Source organism: Echiichthys vipera (genome assembly GCF_963691815.1).
Source record: "Echiichthys vipera genome assembly, chromosome: 11".
Lineage (NCBI taxonomy): Eukaryota > Metazoa > Chordata > Actinopteri > Perciformes > Trachinidae > Echiichthys > Echiichthys vipera.
Window position 1 is genome coordinate 16352838 of NC_139836.1, and position 17444 is coordinate 16370281.

Genomic DNA, 17444 nt, shown 5'->3' on the forward strand with positions numbered 1-17444 from the left:
GAAATAAATATTTCAATCAATCAATCATTCAAAAAAACCCAGAAACACTGATTGTGTTGAATCACTTTTATTGCAAGCTCTATGTTACAGACAAAAAGAAGATCTCAATAAATAGGAACGCTTCAAATGAATTTTCAGTTCAAAGTTTGCAGGACAATCAAGGCAGAATGAATCCTCACGGTAAGCAAAGACCACAATCATTGGCATCATGAGGCTGCTGCATAGAATATGCAATAAAAAAATCCCTTGAAAATGACAGTCAACACGTGTCAAGTCAACACACAAAACAAAACAGCGTCATCAATAATTCAGTCTCACATAGTCAAGCTTTCCTCGGTTAGTACAAAAAAAGTTCAAGAAAAAAAATGATAACTTTTGTGGCAAGTCCTAAATGAAAACAATTAGTAAAGTGCCAACGTGGGCTCCACATAAAAAAAACAACTTTACAAATCATAATTATAACATTAGAAAAGCAGTACCAAAACCAATTTTAAGGGAATAGTTACAGTAAAACGATTACAGCGTCAAAAGTGCAATTGCCTCATAAAGTTTTCACATATCCAAGGATCAAGGCAGAGACATTTTCCTTAAAAACATCATCATGGCAGCATAAGCCATTTGTCATTTAACAAGCACAGAAGTTGAGTCTGTCAATCACGGCTTCAGGTTGTCATCAACATACTGAAGTCTTATAAGCAAGACACAGACGGTGGTAATCCTCAGTGAGTTCAGCATTGACCGAAAAGCTCACTTATCGCTGCAGATCCGTCAGGGGATTTTGTTTCCACTTTAAAATGACACTCGTCTCCTGAGAGGATTTGGAGGTCCTTCTTAGGTGGGACCACAACAGTGTCCTCTGTCAGAGGATCTCATTGTTTACAGCAGACACAATTATTCCCTCTGTCATCTGGGCCTGCTTTGGGGCATCAGGGCAACTCTCCCTGCAAGCTAAAAAAAGAAGAGCTGTTAACCGACATACTTCTGGTGAGCTTCTCTCAGTACATATGTCTTTAACCAAACTCATGTGTCCCTTTATTATGCGGTGATGCCCAGAAGAAGTTTATATACCTACTAACTCACTAACCTTGAGCCACTGCTTATTCATTACACTGCTATTTGGGACAATGTCCAAAACCACAGATGTCTTTATAAACGTGAATGCCTTAAATAACATTAGGAATGTCTGAGTAATCATCTGCCAGCATGATACCAGCAGGATTTAGGAAAAGTGTGGTTGACCCTGTTGCTGCTGTCTGAATACATACCAGCTGAGTGTGTGGCAGTGGAGACCGGGCAGCAGAGGGCTTCATCTGAGGCATCGGAGGCTTTGGCTTCATGATCTTAAAGAGAAGATTTTCCCTTTTCAAACACGTGACAATGGCAAGAACAGTTAAATGTGTGAATGCAAACATATTAAGATTGTAGGTGGGAAAAAAAATAACCTGTAGTGTCACTTACAGCTTTTGTTGCAAGTGGTGGCAGAGGTCTGGACGGAGGTAGTGGCTTATTCTGACAAAAGAAAAAGACAAACAAAATGGATAAACAATTTAACAAAGCAATCAATTAGTGTTCTTTAAAAGAAAAGAAAAAATGTCTGTATGCAATTTTACCTCAGTATAAATTGGCTTGCTTGAAACAGGTGGCATGAAAGGCTTTACAACCTTAAAAAAAAACATTCATTTGCTGGTTGAAATAGAGTACAAATCTAAACAATAAACACTGCACATAAATAATGCTACATTTAAATAACTACGGAACAGCAGTAGATCACATTACCTGTTGAATCTTTGATGGTTGAGGTACAGCTGACCATTTCTTAGGTGGCTGTGAGAGACAAAAAAAGAGATGAGTGAAGGCAAAGTTCATAATCCTTACTGGTGTTTGAGGCGTCATTACAATGGTGGCTTTATCACTGAGAATAGCATCACTGGAGCTCATTGGTTGCCAGTGTGTGGCTCAGGGACACTTCAGCAGCCAGGCATGTGTTTGCTGTTTACCAGCTTCAAATTTGGACAACTTACCCAGAACAAACACCACAATGACGTGGTTTCGGATGCAAACTACAGCTGCCATTACTGCAAATATCATGTCTAATGTAGACGAAAAGCTAACACAGTTGTTGACGTATCACTACACTCTGATGCTGAAGCTGTTAGTTTGAAATGGAAGCTCACCACTGGAGCTGCTCTACTGGGCTTCAACGCTCCGGTACGTGGTCCGGCAGTTGCGAAAGACAGAGGTTTACAGGCTTGAGTAGCTGAAGACTCCACAAATGTAGGCTGGCTGATGTGTGTGAACCCGAGGCGAGGGCTGACTCGTGCACCGCTTGAACGAAACAACGGGTTGGATTGTCCCGAGTTAGATTGGAGGCATCTATAAAGAAATACACACAGAAGCTAAAATAAAAGACAGAACGTGTCGTCCATGTGGCTGAATGTACATACACAGTGAACTAATAGAGACAGAAAGAAAGGGATATTTTTTTCCCATACCTTTTTGCAGGCTGCCTTTTTTTGATGCAGCACATCAAACTCCCACTAACCACGACCGACAGCAGGAATAAGCCAACCACCAGTGATGCGATAAACACCACCAGACTTCCCTCTGCACACGCAAACAGACACACATCAATAACAATATTTCTTTATTGCTCAAGGATGAACACGTAACAGAGTATGTCATCCGCTCAGGAAACAGAATGCACCGTAACATGATTAGTGCATCTGTACTGACTGACCGGGGAATTCCATTTACTCGCCATTCATCACAACAGAGCACAATTGTGTGAGAGTCCATGGAAATATCTATTTCAAGTAGTAAATCTTGGTGGAAAAACAGAGCAGTGTGATGCGAGGCCATTTAAAAGGTCAAGCATATTATGACTTGTGCAATACCTTGAGTGACTTCTGACTGCTCCACGTTGCAGAAAGGTGGGGCCCAGCCGGGGTCGCAGTGACACTTACTCTCATGGTTACAAACCTGCCAGGGATCACACTCACAGTCAGTTGTGTTATCAAGGCTACACAGCACTTGAAGTGTTGTGACAAAAGGTTGTCAAGAGTATCGATACTTCAATACTTTTCAGTACGGCATGTTTTAAAACGATACAATATCCATGTTTGATTATATCAAAAGTGTAGAAGCTATAAAGAATTATAACGTTTTGAAAGAGGAATAGAATTGTTTTTTTAAAAAAAAATTATTTGAGAGGTTATCAGATATCTCACCCCGTGGTTGTTGCATTTGGCAGAGCAGTCGTTTGTTCCGTATACTTTTATGTTTTTGGTATCTTGACACCGTTGATTGTAGCATACCTGGAAGACATTGACACAGTTCACAGATCTGAAGTCCACAGAGGTTTTATTGATGCTAAAAGCACCACTGACAGTTGTCTTACCATGTTGTTGCCACACTTGGTACCGACTGGTACCATGCCCAGATCTGCAGGGTAGTTATCTTCAGGATTCATAGTGGCCTCATTGCATAGGTCTCCATTTCCTATTTTGTAGAAGGACTTCCTGGAAGTCACTGGAAACTCCCAGCCTACAGAGCAGAATAGTGTCCCACAGGATTGATCTCTATAACCAAAAACCACAAAGCAATGATACCAAAGACCAATACCACACTGTTAATATACACTATTATAGTGCTTTTTTTGGCTTTTGGTTACATACCGGCTTGAGCATCTCTGGCTAAACAGTGTCTTTCTGCAGTTTCCGTACTGGTAGAAACAAGCATCTGGAGCTACTTCAGCATCTAAACACAATCGTGACAAACGTAAGGTGTAAGAGTCTGGGCATATCAGAAGAACATTTAAACCAAACTGTAATTCACTGGCATTTTACCTGGTCCCCAAAGTCTCTTGCAGTGCTCCTGCCGTGAAGGACACAGTCCGTTGTAGCAGTATCCTTTTCCACGGTTGCAGGACAGGCCGTTCTGGGTGTAGGCGTCAGTCGGACAGGAGGCAGAGAAGCCAGTGCAGTATTCTGCCAGGTCACAATCTCCCATCCTTGGTCGGCAGACGCTGCCTGTCGGTTTCAGCTGCAGCACGGAGAGAAACACAGATGGTGATGTACTGACTACCGAAATAAGAACAGTCACACATAACCGGCCAGACGGCAGTCAGACGTGTCTAGCTATATGGTTACACAATTAGTATCAGCGTGACTTCCCTCATCTACCGTAGAGAGTAAAAAGTGAGTATTCCTTACTTGACAATTGTGGCAGCACTTTCCCTCTGCACAGCGGGCTCCTGCATTGAGTTTACAAGTCGTAGCATTGCAGCAGGGATTCTTGCACTCCTATGAGACAGATGGAGGGGTGCGGAATATTACGAGCCAGTCTCTGTTGCAAGCTTTTTTGTTATGCCATTGTGTGTACGTATGTACCCTGTGTGAGCGCAGCATGTACAAACCTCTGCAGTGCCACAGTCACACTCCTCTCCAGGCTCCAGGAAGGCATTTCCACACACTGGCCCTCCATAGATGCGACCAGTGGAAGGAGTATCCAGCAGACAGGGAGGGTTTACTTCCTCCAAGAACCTGCTGAGCTGCTGCTGACTGCAGCTGCTGAACAGCTCTGGGAACACAAGGCTACAGGAAGATAGCAAAAACAAGAAAGAAAGTTAAATATTAACTTTAATTTGGGTTGAAGAAGAGTAGGGGAGTGTATGTGCAAGTGAGAAACCATGTTTTTACCCAACACTCTCAGCCATGACGCAGCCTTTTTTCGATGTCAAGGAGCCACAGATACAGTTTTCAGAATCATGGGACAAGCCCAGGTTGTGACCCATCTCATGTGCGATAGTAGATGCCACTCCTATGGAGTTAGTGTTATGATCCTGTGTGTACAGTAGAGAAAAGGGGAGTTAAGCAAAACTGAAAATAATATCACACAACTCGCATACATTTCCCTTTTACTGTATATATCTTCTTCTTTTAAAAAACAACAACAGAAATGTCACAAAAAAGCATATTCACCTCATTGACAGCCCCAGAATTAGAGGTGCACATTGCATTGGTGTTGGCCAAGCCAACAGTGGAACCATCAAAATCGACACCTCTGAGTGAAGCAAAGGAAGAAATGTTTAGACGCCAGCTCTGACAGGTCAACACACCATCTTGGCACTGTCTTTCTATTAGGGAGTTTTAAAAAAACAGCTGTGTTCTCTTACGTGATGAACTGTGCGTTGTCGTGTTTGGTCCTTGGCAGCAGACTCCGCTGACGCCACTGTAGGAAGCGGCCGAGGGTGATCTCGGGGTTAGTGCTGACCTCCATCTGATCTCTGTATGACCAGATATCCAGACCTACCAGCATCACACGGACACCCACAGGGCGATACAACTGAAACAGAGCAGCACGTTAGCACAAACTGGCAAAATGGAAATTAATAAAAACAGAATGAGATGTCAGGCAAATAGTTCAAAACACATTTCTGAAGTCTCATCTATGATGCGGTCACCACTGTTGGGTCTAGTGCTGTCTGATGCATTCATGTTGGCCAGCATGCAAAGAGGATTGTGTGATATGTGTGAAACATATCAGCTGAGGTGTAAAGATTCACAGTTAAAGTTAGATTTTCACAGTGAGAGGACTGTTCCTTCATTTGATCAGATTCCAGTCAGTAAAGAACAGATAGTATCAGGACAGCTTTCTTGTATTCTTATGAAGTGTGGGACACATGGCTGTTCTGGACTGTGAGAAAAATGTTGAAAGTCTTTTCTGACGCCAATGGAAATACAGTCAATTACGGGTGAAAAATAGATGGAATACTTTATTAGTCCAGAAGGGAAATCCTATAAAATTACACAAAGTAAAGCTTTTACACTGATTTTAACTTTAGAATATTTCCCCCCCTAAACCAGAACAAGGTTGAACCATTTGAACTGATAGACTACAGAGAACCTTACCTTGTCCACATGGTTTGCTATTTCAAGTGCCCGGGCCTCTATTATCTTCTTACTGCCAAACTTCTTGTACTAAAAAGAAATGATTGTTAGAATTAGTAATACACCTTACAACAGCTTAGATATAGAAGATAACATACTTCTTAAGGGAAATGTTTATCATATATATGATCAATGTCATTAATAGGCTATGTGTTATAACAGGCTCAGTCAGAGAAAAGGAAAACAGGGGATCAAACCTCTGTGTTGTCGACCACCAGAACCAGCTCCACTGTCTTGGGTTTTCCTGTACGGTCTTTGATTTGGGCTCTGCTTCTCTGATTAACACAAAAAGTGGAAGATATCAACAATACTAAAAGTATGTGCTTGCATTTGTATCAGCTATGGTATATAGACGTATGTTTTATAAAATAATAACAAACCTGATTTGTATAGCGCCTTTTAAAACACTGTTACTAAGTGTGTTTTTGTGCAAGTGTAATTGTACATAAGTGTTCTTTTAAAAGGTATACTAAAATCAGTATGCTTTGTTAAAATGTACTTTGATTCCAATTCATTAGATGTGTATTTAAGTATACTTTCATTCGTTTATTTTAAGCTACTTTTGAGTGTATTTTGAAAAAGTATACTTAATTGCAAATTCTCACTAATTTCTACTACTAATTTAGTGTATATATGAAAAATATACTTATTTTCAATATTCAACTAAATGCTCATGTGAAGTGCACCAAAACCTTAATAATTATTAAAAATATTTTAACTATTTGACTCTCATAAAGTATTTTTTTCCCAATATCAAGGGTGTAATTTGACTAACTAAATGCAGGTACAGAACTATTATGACACAAGAACTGTGTATCGTGATCATTTACAGAGCTGGTTAAAAGTAGTATTTTATGCTTATCACTTTTCTTTTTTTTGCATTCAACTTCAAATTCAAGAATGCAGCAGAAAAACTTTAAAAAATCAGCTGTAGGCTTCAAACCCTGGTGTATTTCTGTGTGTGTGTGTCCACGCTGTGTATCTTTACCAGGCTGCCGAGCTGGAACAGTCCAGACGGACGAGCTCCGTGATCATAGAAAGTGGTTGTGTTTCCATGGGAACAGGAGCTCCTCTTCCTCCTCAGGTGTTTGTAGTTGTAAACAGCATGAAGACCCTCTTTACTATGAGCTTCGGAGGTCGGTCTGTCATCCTGCTGTCCCGCCTCGTAACCAGCCAGAGGCTCAATAAGGTACATTTGGTCCTGGAGACGCACAAACCCCCTGAAGTGCAACACAGGGACTTCAGAGGGGACACAGTAGCCTAAAACAGTTCCTTTTTCTTTAGCATATCTTATTATGAAACAGATCTCAGTTTAACTGGTTACAAGACTTGTTTTCATTTTGAGTTTACACATATATAGACACTGACAAACATGTCTTTTATAGCAGACAGAAGGCAGCTTTGCATGGCCGTTGTTGATTGGGTTACAGGCTTGGAGGCACAGAGCCACATGCAATCTTAATGGTCGTCGTGATGGAGAGAATGGATGCTGAGGGAATGATCCTGGTACTGAGACACGATGAGAGTCTCAAATCATTCTGGACTTAATTAAAATTGGCACTGTACTTTGAGAAACAATAACTTTTTAAAAATGATGATAGAGGTTTAAAGAAAAATTTGACATCCATAGTTACTCACTTTATTCCTGAGCAAATTCCCACACTGGCAGAGGAGTCCTCTACTCCCACAATGTGCCCATGGTAGTAGCAGTGAACCTGAACACACATCCAATATTTGTCACAGACTCAAAGGAGATATTTCAGCTCACACTTCATTTTTTTTTCTTAAGCACAGTGCAAAAACAACGTGGTCTAATTTGAAGAAGATACGATTGTACTCTATGTGTCACAGCTCAGACAAAATGACAATCTTAACCATATATGTCAATTCCTCTTCCACATTAGACTCAAACATCACAGTGGGTGGTGTCCCCTCTTATAATGAGGAACTTCACAGTTGTGAAACTTAAGTTTATCATGACATGATATTGTGAAATGAGGAATTACTGACACGTATTGCATAAAATGCCCGTGACATGACGTTTGTAGATGAAGATGATGATGACTGGGATCTGTAGAATTAATAATCTATAAATTGAATTACAATCATGCGTTTAGTTATTTGTGTTGCGCAGCCTTTGGAAAACTTGTAACTTTACTGCAAACATCAGTGCATGGAGATCTGCATTGTAAAACCCTGTTTCGTGTATTTATTGATAACTTTGATTTTAGACTGTCGACATAATAACCACACCCGTGTTTTACAAAACAGCAAAAAAGACCAAACACAGAAAAAGCCAATGTAACCAAACCACTGAAGGTGGGCGGGCAGGTGACAAAGGATATCCTGTTTTTAATTAACCCCTGCACGGTAAAATTAATCTTTGGTAGTACTGTTGTAGACTGGCCTGGCTTCTGACCTCTGAATCACTCACATCTCAGTTTATTCAGCAAGCTGATCATGAATACATTGTATTAATGTTAGTGAAATAGTGAACGAATGCAAACATACCCTGAGATCTGGAGTAGTTGTGACTGGGGTGCCCTGATCAGAATAGTGTGTCACAGAAAAGTCTTTCCCAACAAGATCTCTGAAATGAAAAGTGTTTTTTTTTAATGTCATTATATATGACAAATCAAGAAACAAAGTGTGGAAACAAAACACACTTTAAAAAAAAAACACTGTTCCAAACATTTTCTCACCTGTTCTGTTCCAGGTTCAGTGTGTAGTTTCGCCCTGCAATCATCAAAGAGTACTGGAGTACATCAGGGTATGTCTACACACACACACACACACACACACACACACACACAGATAGATCGAGAGAGAGAGAGCAGAAGTTACTTGAATACATTCTTGGAAAAGTAAAAAGTGATTTTAAATATAACATGGTACAGTAGAGTGTGTGTTACCTCGTGTGTAGCAGCATCGTTACTGAGAGATGAGTCCTTCAGCCTCTGAGGTGTCACTGTTTGGTACTTCATCACATGAGGTAGAGTCCTCACGCTGCCCGCAATTATTCCTGCAAGTACAATATTGTATAATACAAAAAGAAAGATATACATATAAAAAGAAGGAAGACGGGAAGAATGAAAGAAGAGTCGTACCCCATGAGGAGAAGAAAATCCATATAAAATGTCCAGAATATGGCATGTTGCTCTACCGGACGGACTCTCTCATTGTGTGGCTGGCAGTGTGAGGGAAATAGGCTCCTCGGCTCTCCGCCCCTCTCTGCTGTGTAATATCCTGAAAATTACCATTTGAGGTTGACTAACCACATGAGTCACAATCCGAGCCTTAAAACAAAGTTAAAACGTTGTTCTTTAAAAGAAAAAAGGATATGACTTGTGTGAGGTGCTGAGTGAGTCAAATTAAGTTACAGACATGGTTTAAGGGGATGAAAAACGCTGTGTTCAAAAAAAAAGAAAAAAGGAAATCCGTCGCTGTCCTAAAACTCCCCTCAATCGTAATTAAATTGAGCCCTATTTATACGGGTTTTTTTTCCATCTCTCAGATATAATTTTTCACTTTTATCACTCACAGGTCACACACACACAGTTATAATCACAGATATAGACTAGATCACTTACGTATAGCTACACGTACACATGTTAACGGTATCAAATTATGGAAAATAATTAAAAATAATAGAAATCCAGTTCTATCCATAGACTATATACATGATCATATGGCAGCAGACCCAGCAAAGCAAAGTGGCCTTTTGTCGCCATCTATTGGCAAAATAATGCAGCATGTACATTCGCTCAGAGGCTGGTGTTTCATGTTACTGCATAATTACTGCAGTTCTACTTTTACATTTGTTTTTTGCGCAAGTTTTTGTGAAAGTAAATGTGTTTGCTGTTACTATTATAGTGATATGTACTTTTAGGCTACTGCAACTCCTGACATTTTAAGCTTGTTTGTTGTTCAGTGAAACAGAATATTTTAAACACAGTTACAGTAATTTGGAATATTCACATTGTAACGTTAAGCAAAAATACCAGCTCAATAATTAATGTTGTCTTAAGCCTTTCCTATCAAGTTTACACATCCATCCTGCATCCTGCTGAAGTGGATGTAACTTTTCAATGTTGTGCCCGTGGATGTATAAAGCATGGTCGGGCTCTTATGTCTGTCGGCAGCATACCAATTTTAGGTTTAGCACACCCCATACGTTTTTGTTATTCTTCGTTCATTTCTGTTTTAATGTCTTTGTACATTTTAATGCACGTTATTATTATTTCTACATTTAGAAATACGTTTTTGGTAAGGTGCATCACCCCTGGAACATGTAAAAAAAAGTACTGTATAGACTTTTTTAATTGAATTCCATTGCCAGGCAACAGCCTTGTTCCTTGTTAACTTCCTTTCAGTTGATGTCATTCACATTCACTGCAACGTGAAATAAACCAGGACTTTTTTGGAATATTTAGCATCGAAACGGTCTATACTGACATTTTCAATGATAAACATAAATATTCTAAATGTGCCCTAGTTTATTTCCTGTTGCAGTTCATGTGAGTGACGTCAACTGAAAGGAAGTTAACAAGGAACAAGGCTGTTGCCTAGCAATGGAATTCCGTTGAAAGTCTATATTTAATCTTTTTTCAATATAAAATAAAACAAAAAAAAAACAGTTTGAGCTGGAATCATAAACTGTAAAAAAATTTAGAATAAATAAACGTCTGAAATTAAAAACAACAACATCAATCTGCTTTTGACAACCGACAAGAAAGGGAGAAAAAACAACCCATAATAGATGATGTCATCATTCCGCGACCACGAACGTTACACCCAAAGCAGAAAACATTTCGCGGCAGTTGGGGTAGGAGTTATCTTTACTCTTTAGGTTTGTCACGTCTTCACGTTTATTGAACTAGAAAGTAGATTTTCTGCTGCGTCTAGCCTCATATTTGCTCAATGTCGAATACACGTCTGTGTGTTGTTGACTGAGGCATGCTAACATTCTAGCTTCTATGCTAGCGTTACCCATGACAACGAGACGATGCTACAGCAGCCAGAGTTGGGCCGACTTATGACAGACGGACACCTGTCAGTAAAGAGCTGCGATGAAGACTGTCCGACGGGAAACACAAAGAAGCCGAAGCAGAGTGAGGACGAGGAGGGGAACCCGTTTAACTTCAGCCCGCAGCTCATCCACCTGCACAAGGACCACGAGCTCTTTGAGGTAACGTAGCAACAACAAACATAGCTGACTGACCGTTTGTACTCATTCTGCTGAAGTACTCGCCATAACAACCTAACGTTAACCAAAATCAACGTGACGTGACGGCTTGTTGTTCACAGGATGGGGACGTTCACAGACACATGTACCTGCAAGACCTCTACATATCAGAGGCCGAGGACAAGCCAGTACTCAGGTATGGAAAACCAAGTTATTCACGTTTTATTTTAGCTTTTGTAATAACGTAAGCTTGTGTGCGGTTGTGGTACAGGATCAATGCATTCAGTTAAAGGTTGAATATGAAGAATGAGCAGAACACCGCCATCTTGGGTATCAAGATCGAAGTGGCAACAACAAAAAATAATTCCAGTAGTCGGGTTGCCAGGTTCAATGCTGAGTGTGTCAAGTGATGAATCATACAGGGAAATTAATAATTTCGACCAATCAATTGATTTTACAATAGTATTTAATGTTAACCAGTCTTCAACTGGAAGTCTTTCTGTTAGTGGTGTGTAATCGATTAGCTAGCTAGCTCTCAACTCAAAATGGTTCCTTGTTTCTGTAGCTGAACAACAGACAACCCTGGTGTAGGAGCCATATTGTTAATTTTCTGTTTTGTATATGTGTTGTGCACATTTATGCCGATAGATGGCAGTATTTGTCAAGGCCTAAAGTTTTTCTATAAAGGTATGTGGGTCAATCAGCTCAGGTGCGCACACCAGAAAGCATACAGTTTTTGACCGTGCCATGGTGTGTTAATTGTGAGTTTATTTGGCAGTTGATCGGGACGTTATTATGAATGCTGTAAATAAGTTTATTGTTCCTAACCGGTCTAAAATAAATGAAACAAAAATGTTTGGACCTGGTCTTGTGTGACACTACACCTCGTTATACACCGGCACGCATACAAGCCAGTGGAATCAGCAATGTGTGCCGATAGTGACAAAGGGCCACTATACCTGGTAACCCGCAATGCAAGCCGCTATTGGGTGGTACAATGTAAACAGAACATGACAGAAAGTCATTGTCGAACCCGTCAATTTAAAAAAATATGTCAATTCAGACTAAATATATGTATTTTTTATAGAAATGCAATACTTTCATTCTGTACCCCTCAAAACGCCCTGTATGTGTATTATTTAAAATAAATTAATAATACTTTATAAAGATTCTACATATTCAACCTTTAAAAAAACCTTATCTAGCTAGCTACATTATAAAACTTAGCATACAGCCCTTTTTATTTCAGGGTAGACAATATCATTGACGGAAGAGCAAAACACATTACAAGTATAACTTTGCACATGCATACTTTTACACAAATACAACAAAACAAGCTTTAGCTAATGTTACCTATGAGATAGATTTATCTGAATGATTTCAGATGTTTTAAGTCAGTGAAACAATTTCAGAAAAGTACCACAAGCACCAAGCTAATTATACATTAAAATGATACTCATGCTGCTCTTGAGGTAGGTTAGTGAGTTAAAGAAATGTTATGGCATTTGACAAATAAGCCTGATCCTGGATAATTTTGAGTATGACTGATTTGTGTCAGGTGTCTTTTACTATTTTACAGACTACTCTGATTAATGTTAGTTGTTAGAAATAAATAAATAAAAAAGAACAGAGTGCAGGTTTTTTTCTAGAATAGAACATTTGAGAATCACTTTTCTATTTACTTTTTTCGCCCCTAAATTACAATCTTCCATGAATATGATCATTTAATATGTTGGAAAATGATCAGTCTAAAGAAGCAACTGGTCTACTACTTTGTATTTGACCAGTTATCTCCAGAAATAAACCAACACACAACAAACTGTCCCCCTGAAACAGTTATTTCTTAGCTATTTGCTCTGTCAATTCTTCCCTTTTTAAGTGCAACCAGTTGTAATTTCAGTGTGTGTCAGGCTGCCAGTCACCTTCCTCCTTTTCTTGTCTTTTCTCAGTGTTTCTGAGTTTGCCTGTCACATTTCTGGCTGCAGTGCAGTCTTCAGCACTTTGGAGGAGTATGAGCACCACTACAACTCCCTTCACAGACATGTGTGCTGCTCCTGCCGTCGCTCCCTGCCAAGTGCCCGGCTCCTAGATATTCACATTCAGGAATGGCACGACTCTCTCTTCACTATCCTCGCCCAGAGGCAAGATATGGTAAGCCAAAGGGTTGTATAATTTCCCCTGACACCTTTGTCTTGCTCTTAAGCTTAAGCAAAAAGTTATCGAGCAACTGAAATATCTTAAACATTCTTTGAAAATGAATACTGAGTCTTTAAAGTTTTCCCTGATGTTTCATTCATTCATTCATTTTTCAGTACCAGTGTTTGGTGGAGGGCTGTGGACAGAAGTTCAGGACTAGTATACACAGGAAAGACCATCTAATAAGAGTTCACAAGTATCCTCCAGACTTCAGATTTGACAAAACCAAAAAGGAAAGAGGGTGAGACTGCATATTTTGTCCATCAGATGGCAGCAAAACAACACTCAGTTGAAATATATTGCTGTGCAGCGTTTAAGTCTTGGGAGAGTCCACACTTGTTATAGAAAAGATCATTTTGGCTCTAAATTGAAATTTCTGACTTGAAGCGATGTTTCATTTTTTTAACACCACATGATCAGGCAAGCTATAGACTGAGCTTTTCTTCGCTGCTTTATTGAAACTAATTTGGTGAACGTTTCTTTAAAAGCTCAACTAAAATGTGACTTGCCATAAATCCATTTTTTTGTATCCTTTTCTGACCAAATAAACAGTAAACTGGTTTAAATGATTGTCAAATCATTGTATTTCCATAAATACCCTTGTGTTTCTAATATCATGTCTTTGTTAATAGAACCCGACAGATGAAGAGACCACAGCCGAAAGATACAGCCATGGCAGTGGACGAGGTGTGCGAGTCTGAGGGTCTGGGTGAGGTTATGTGCGATGTGATGTCTGACCAACTCGAGCAGGGAGAATCCATGGAGACGCATGTGTCCGAGGAAGAAGCTGCACACATGGCAAAGTCTGCCTCTACTGCAGAGGACATCAATCTTTCTACAAGCACCGAGCCACTGAAGCCACGATACTCCTACAGGTTAGTCTTTAAACAAGTTGGCTGGAAAATACTGGATATTCTCAGGCAGTTTTAGCCCTGTAGTAAGAAAGACTAAGTCAGCTATTTTTGAGATGTTTTAATGTTAATTCTGGGGAGTCCAGTTTTCTTAAGGTAATACTTGTTCCATTTTGTAGTTAGGTCTGGAATAACCAAACTGTAGGATGGGTTCTTTCTAGCATTTATGTGCAGTATTATATAATTTACAATGTATGTACGTTTATATCTTATCTTATTTAAAGGATAAACAATCTCAGATACAAAACACCAGCTGTGTTCTCCTCTCTCAGTGTCCCCGCAACTGTGTGCTTCGGTCACGGCTCCGTCCGAGGATTCAGAGGGCGGCGGGGAAGGAGGAAATGAAACACCAGAATTCTGTTTCTTTTATCTAAGATGAATAGATTTATAACCTTGTCTTGTAACAGAATCTATTAACATATGTTGTGTTGTGTCATATGTTTCTGGACGTACAATAAAATATATATTTTTTTCTTACAAAAAAGTAGTTTGGGTGATGTGAAGTTTTTTAGAAGAGAAAAACAAGACATGTCAGAATTTACATAATAGATTTTTAATAATTGTACAAAAACATCTTTTGACCCATCAGATATAAAATACACTGTGCACAAATGACTGATGTGAGTATATCAGTCATGTTTAGCATTTTTGAGTGTTTGCAAAAATAGCTGATGAATTTTATTTACATTTAGTTATGAAACTGGACTTTTAAGAGCTCTTTGAACATCTGTGCAAAAAAGTCATTTTGAGGTAATATAAAAACGATACATTTTTTTAAATGACAAACGTAAAACAGATTCCTTTTATCGCTGATTTCTACTTTTGAAACAGGGAAAATTATAAGGAACTATTGAGAAAAACACCAAACAGAAATTGTGTCGTTTAGATATTGTACTAGTTAATTGATCTTGAAAGATGTGGTTAACGTGAAAAGTCACTGGTAATGACAGGTAAACATATTTTTGAAGATGACACTTAAAAACATTGTTTAGGTATATTTGATTTAATTACAACAATGAAAAAAGGCACTTAGTCTGTTCCATGATGGTTCGTATTATTAATTATGAGCTAGATGACTCACATATAATTATATATATATATATATATGTATATACTTTAAGGACTAATTGTGTGTGTGTGATTGTTGAGTTTCCTCTTCATAGCCTGCTCTGATCACAATTTAAGGTACAATACAAATCCAACTTGTTAGGTAACTTAATCGTTCCACCTCCAGGATATGAAAGAGTCTATCTGAATGTGGGCGAAATATTCAAAGGCCTCTGGAATATAAAAAAAAAACAATCGAAATCTCTTCAGTGAGCCATCACTTGTTGCTTTTTAACCCAAAGTTACAGGCCTTTAAATAAGGCGTTCTTCTCTTACTGACACGAAAACCACCTTGACTGACTCAAATATTTAGAGAATACTTCTGTCGGAATAAAAATCTCACAACACGTTCAATTTGAAGATTTAGTCGGAATTTAAATCAGCTCAGCGAGAGTCCGTCATATATAAAGATTTAACTGGATAAACTGCATCAATTACCGTGTTAACAAATTGCAAAGTCAATCTCATTATTCATATAGAAAATGAGTAAAAAATGCCAATTGAGTGAAAATATTTCACTTAAATAATGCGATTTTAAAATTGAACCAGATTGTTCTACCGGAGCATCTGTGTGGAAAATATATTTTTTCTTTTATAACGGAAAATAGTTTACAGGTTGACTCAGGAAATCATTTGCTGTATGCAGGCATTTTTAAAAAAAGGCAACTTTCCCAACGGTGCAGTTCAAAGTTAGTGCGTGTTAAGACAGGTAGTACATCCCATATGGTCCACTGAATAATCCTGGAACGGGGAAGGCAGGCCGCGGTCCGTTCAGTGCCCCGTATAGGGACGGTGCCCCCATGGGTGCGCTCAGGGGGAAGGGAAAAGCGAAGGCCGGCAGTAGCGGCTTCGCGGCAAGCTTATACTTCTCCAGCTCGGCCTCCTGCAGTCTCTTGGCCTTGGCCCTGCGGTTCTGAAACCAGATCTTGACCTGAGTCTCTGTGAGGCTGAGGGAGTTGGAGAACTCCGCTCTCTCTGCGATGGAGAGGTACTGTTTCTGTCGGAACTTCCTCTCCAGAGAAAGCAGCTGAGAGGTTGTAAAGGGAGTTCTGGGTTTCCTGTTGTTCTTGTGTTTCCGTAGATTGCACGATGCCGTGCCGGGAAGTTCTGCAAATATATTTAGAGGCAAATTATTGGAATAGAAAATGTGTGATCTACACAATCTCTTCTCAAAGTTTAAAAACCTATTTCCGTCATTTCTAGATTTCTTAAAAGATGAGTTAACTTTTTACATGGAGTTTCCTTATCAGCGTAATATCCGCAAAATACAGGGTGTAAAATATTTTGTACATTAACCGTATATTTCGTGCTATGTTCGGCAGTGCAAAATTCTACTGATATATAATTTGGAGACAGTGTAAGACTGTTGGAAAGTTTCTCAGAATAAAAAAGAAAGAATATCCTACACTCACTTGGAGGAGATGCGTAAGGAGCCTGACCCCAGGGGCTCGTCTCCTTGTCGTCGCTGTGATCCACCGCCTCTGGTTCCGACCGATAAAGTCCCCTCGGTGACGCACACTCGGTCTCCTCTTTCCTGACGCATCCTGAACCAGGCTCGAGGGAGTGGGGGCTTCTGTCCGGCGTCCTGTCTGATATGAGAGACTCCACACTAAAAGGCAGATCTGAACTTTTGGTTTTACACCTTCGGACGGATGACAGGTCCAGCTCGTCCGTTCTTGTCCCACCAGCGGCTCGGTCCTCTGGTGAGGTCTCCCCTGGAGCACCCGAGGGCGGTGATCCCTGCGCAGGATTCATTACGCACGACTGAGGTGCCATACAACCAGTTTTCTCGCCGCTCTCCCCGTTGCTGTTTTTTTCTTCTCGCGTTTTCACTCGCGGAATTCTGTTTTTGCCCAGGGTCCTCCAATGTTGCGCATGCAGCTGCTAGGTAAACTCCAGTGTTTTACGCACGGACTTGCCTCTACTTCAGTGAAGTGCCATAAGTTCCTCTCTCATCTTTCCGCCTGCCTATCAATCCGTCGATGTTCCCACGTGACTCGGCTAAAATGGTTTCTGATAGGTCAGCACTGTGTAATAGCAGTGTTGTGGTCCATTTCATGCGCCTGTGGTGCCTTGACAGACTAAACCTCAGATCAG

The 17444-nt window shown here is 39.9% G+C and overlaps 3 protein-coding genes across 3 annotated transcripts; 1 reads left to right on the plus strand and 2 right to left on the minus strand.

The window, feature by feature from the left end:
• Window positions 1-143: 143 nt before the first annotated feature.
• Window positions 144-9123, minus strand: adam8a (ADAM metallopeptidase domain 8a). The gene is made up of 25 exons (XM_083922670.1): window positions 9056-9123; window positions 8861-8970; window positions 8651-8724; window positions 8460-8538; window positions 7587-7663; window positions 6937-7168; window positions 6146-6223; window positions 5910-5978; window positions 5174-5343; window positions 4980-5061; window positions 4698-4840; window positions 4415-4592; window positions 4212-4301; window positions 3846-4041; window positions 3675-3756; window positions 3398-3578; window positions 3228-3314; window positions 2895-2979; window positions 2493-2604; window positions 2175-2373; window positions 1777-1824; window positions 1611-1661; window positions 1459-1509; window positions 1266-1340; window positions 144-948 (listed from the first exon to the last, which is right to left on the minus strand). Exons 1-25 carry the CDS (start codon window positions 9099-9101, stop codon window positions 904-906), a joined length of 2640 nt encoding a protein of 879 aa, XP_083778796.1. The 5' UTR covers window positions 9102-9123; the 3' UTR covers window positions 144-903.
• A 1652-nt stretch (window positions 9124-10775) lies between these two features.
• znf511 (zinc finger protein 511) lies at window positions 10776-14636 on the plus strand. Its single transcript, XM_083922576.1, has 6 exons — window positions 10776-11136; window positions 11256-11329; window positions 13083-13284; window positions 13446-13570; window positions 13962-14204; window positions 14513-14636. The coding sequence occupies exons 1-6, from the start codon at window positions 10954-10956 to the stop codon at window positions 14583-14585; spliced, it is 900 nt and encodes a 299-aa protein (XP_083778702.1). The 5' UTR covers window positions 10776-10953; the 3' UTR covers window positions 14586-14636.
• A 196-nt stretch (window positions 14637-14832) lies between these two features.
• On the minus strand, window positions 14833-17229 carry msx3 (muscle segment homeobox 3). Its single transcript, XM_083923390.1, has 2 exons — window positions 16760-17229; window positions 14833-16454 (listed from the first exon to the last, which is right to left on the minus strand). Exons 1-2 carry the CDS (start codon window positions 17121-17123, stop codon window positions 16048-16050), a joined length of 771 nt encoding a protein of 256 aa, XP_083779516.1. The 5' UTR covers window positions 17124-17229; the 3' UTR covers window positions 14833-16047.
• Window positions 17230-17444: the final 215 nt, after the last annotated feature.

Excerpts from the sequence above, each read along its gene's own strand:
- adam8a (XM_083922670.1), bottom strand. The coding sequence starts at position 9,101 with ATGCCATATTCTGGACATTTTATATGGATTTTCTTCTCCTCATGGG. Across the intron at positions 7,664-8,459 it reads CAACTACTCCAGATCTCAGG|GTTCACTGCTACTACCATGG; the intron begins GTATGTTTGCAT and ends ATGTGTGTTCAG. Across the intron at positions 3,579-3,674 it reads AGCCAGAGATGCTCAAGCCG|AGATCAATCCTGTGGGACAC; the intron begins GTATGTAACCAA and ends TTTTGGTTATAG.
- znf511 (XM_083922576.1), top strand. The coding sequence starts at position 10,954 with ATGCTACAGCAGCCAGAGTTGGGCCGACTTATGACAGACGGACACCTG. Across the intron at positions 11,330-13,082 it reads GAGGACAAGCCAGTACTCAG|TGTTTCTGAGTTTGCCTGTC; the intron begins GTATGGAAAACC and ends GTCTTTTCTCAG. Across the intron at positions 14,205-14,512 it reads AAGCCACGATACTCCTACAG|TGTCCCCGCAACTGTGTGCT; the intron begins GTTAGTCTTTAA and ends CTCCTCTCTCAG.
- msx3 (XM_083923390.1), bottom strand. The coding sequence starts at position 17,123 with ATGGCACCTCAGTCGTGCGTAATGAATCCTGCGCAGGGATCACCGCCC. Across the intron at positions 16,455-16,759 it reads TCCTTACGCATCTCCTCCAA|AACTTCCCGGCACGGCATCG; the intron begins GTGAGTGTAGGA and ends ATATATTTGCAG.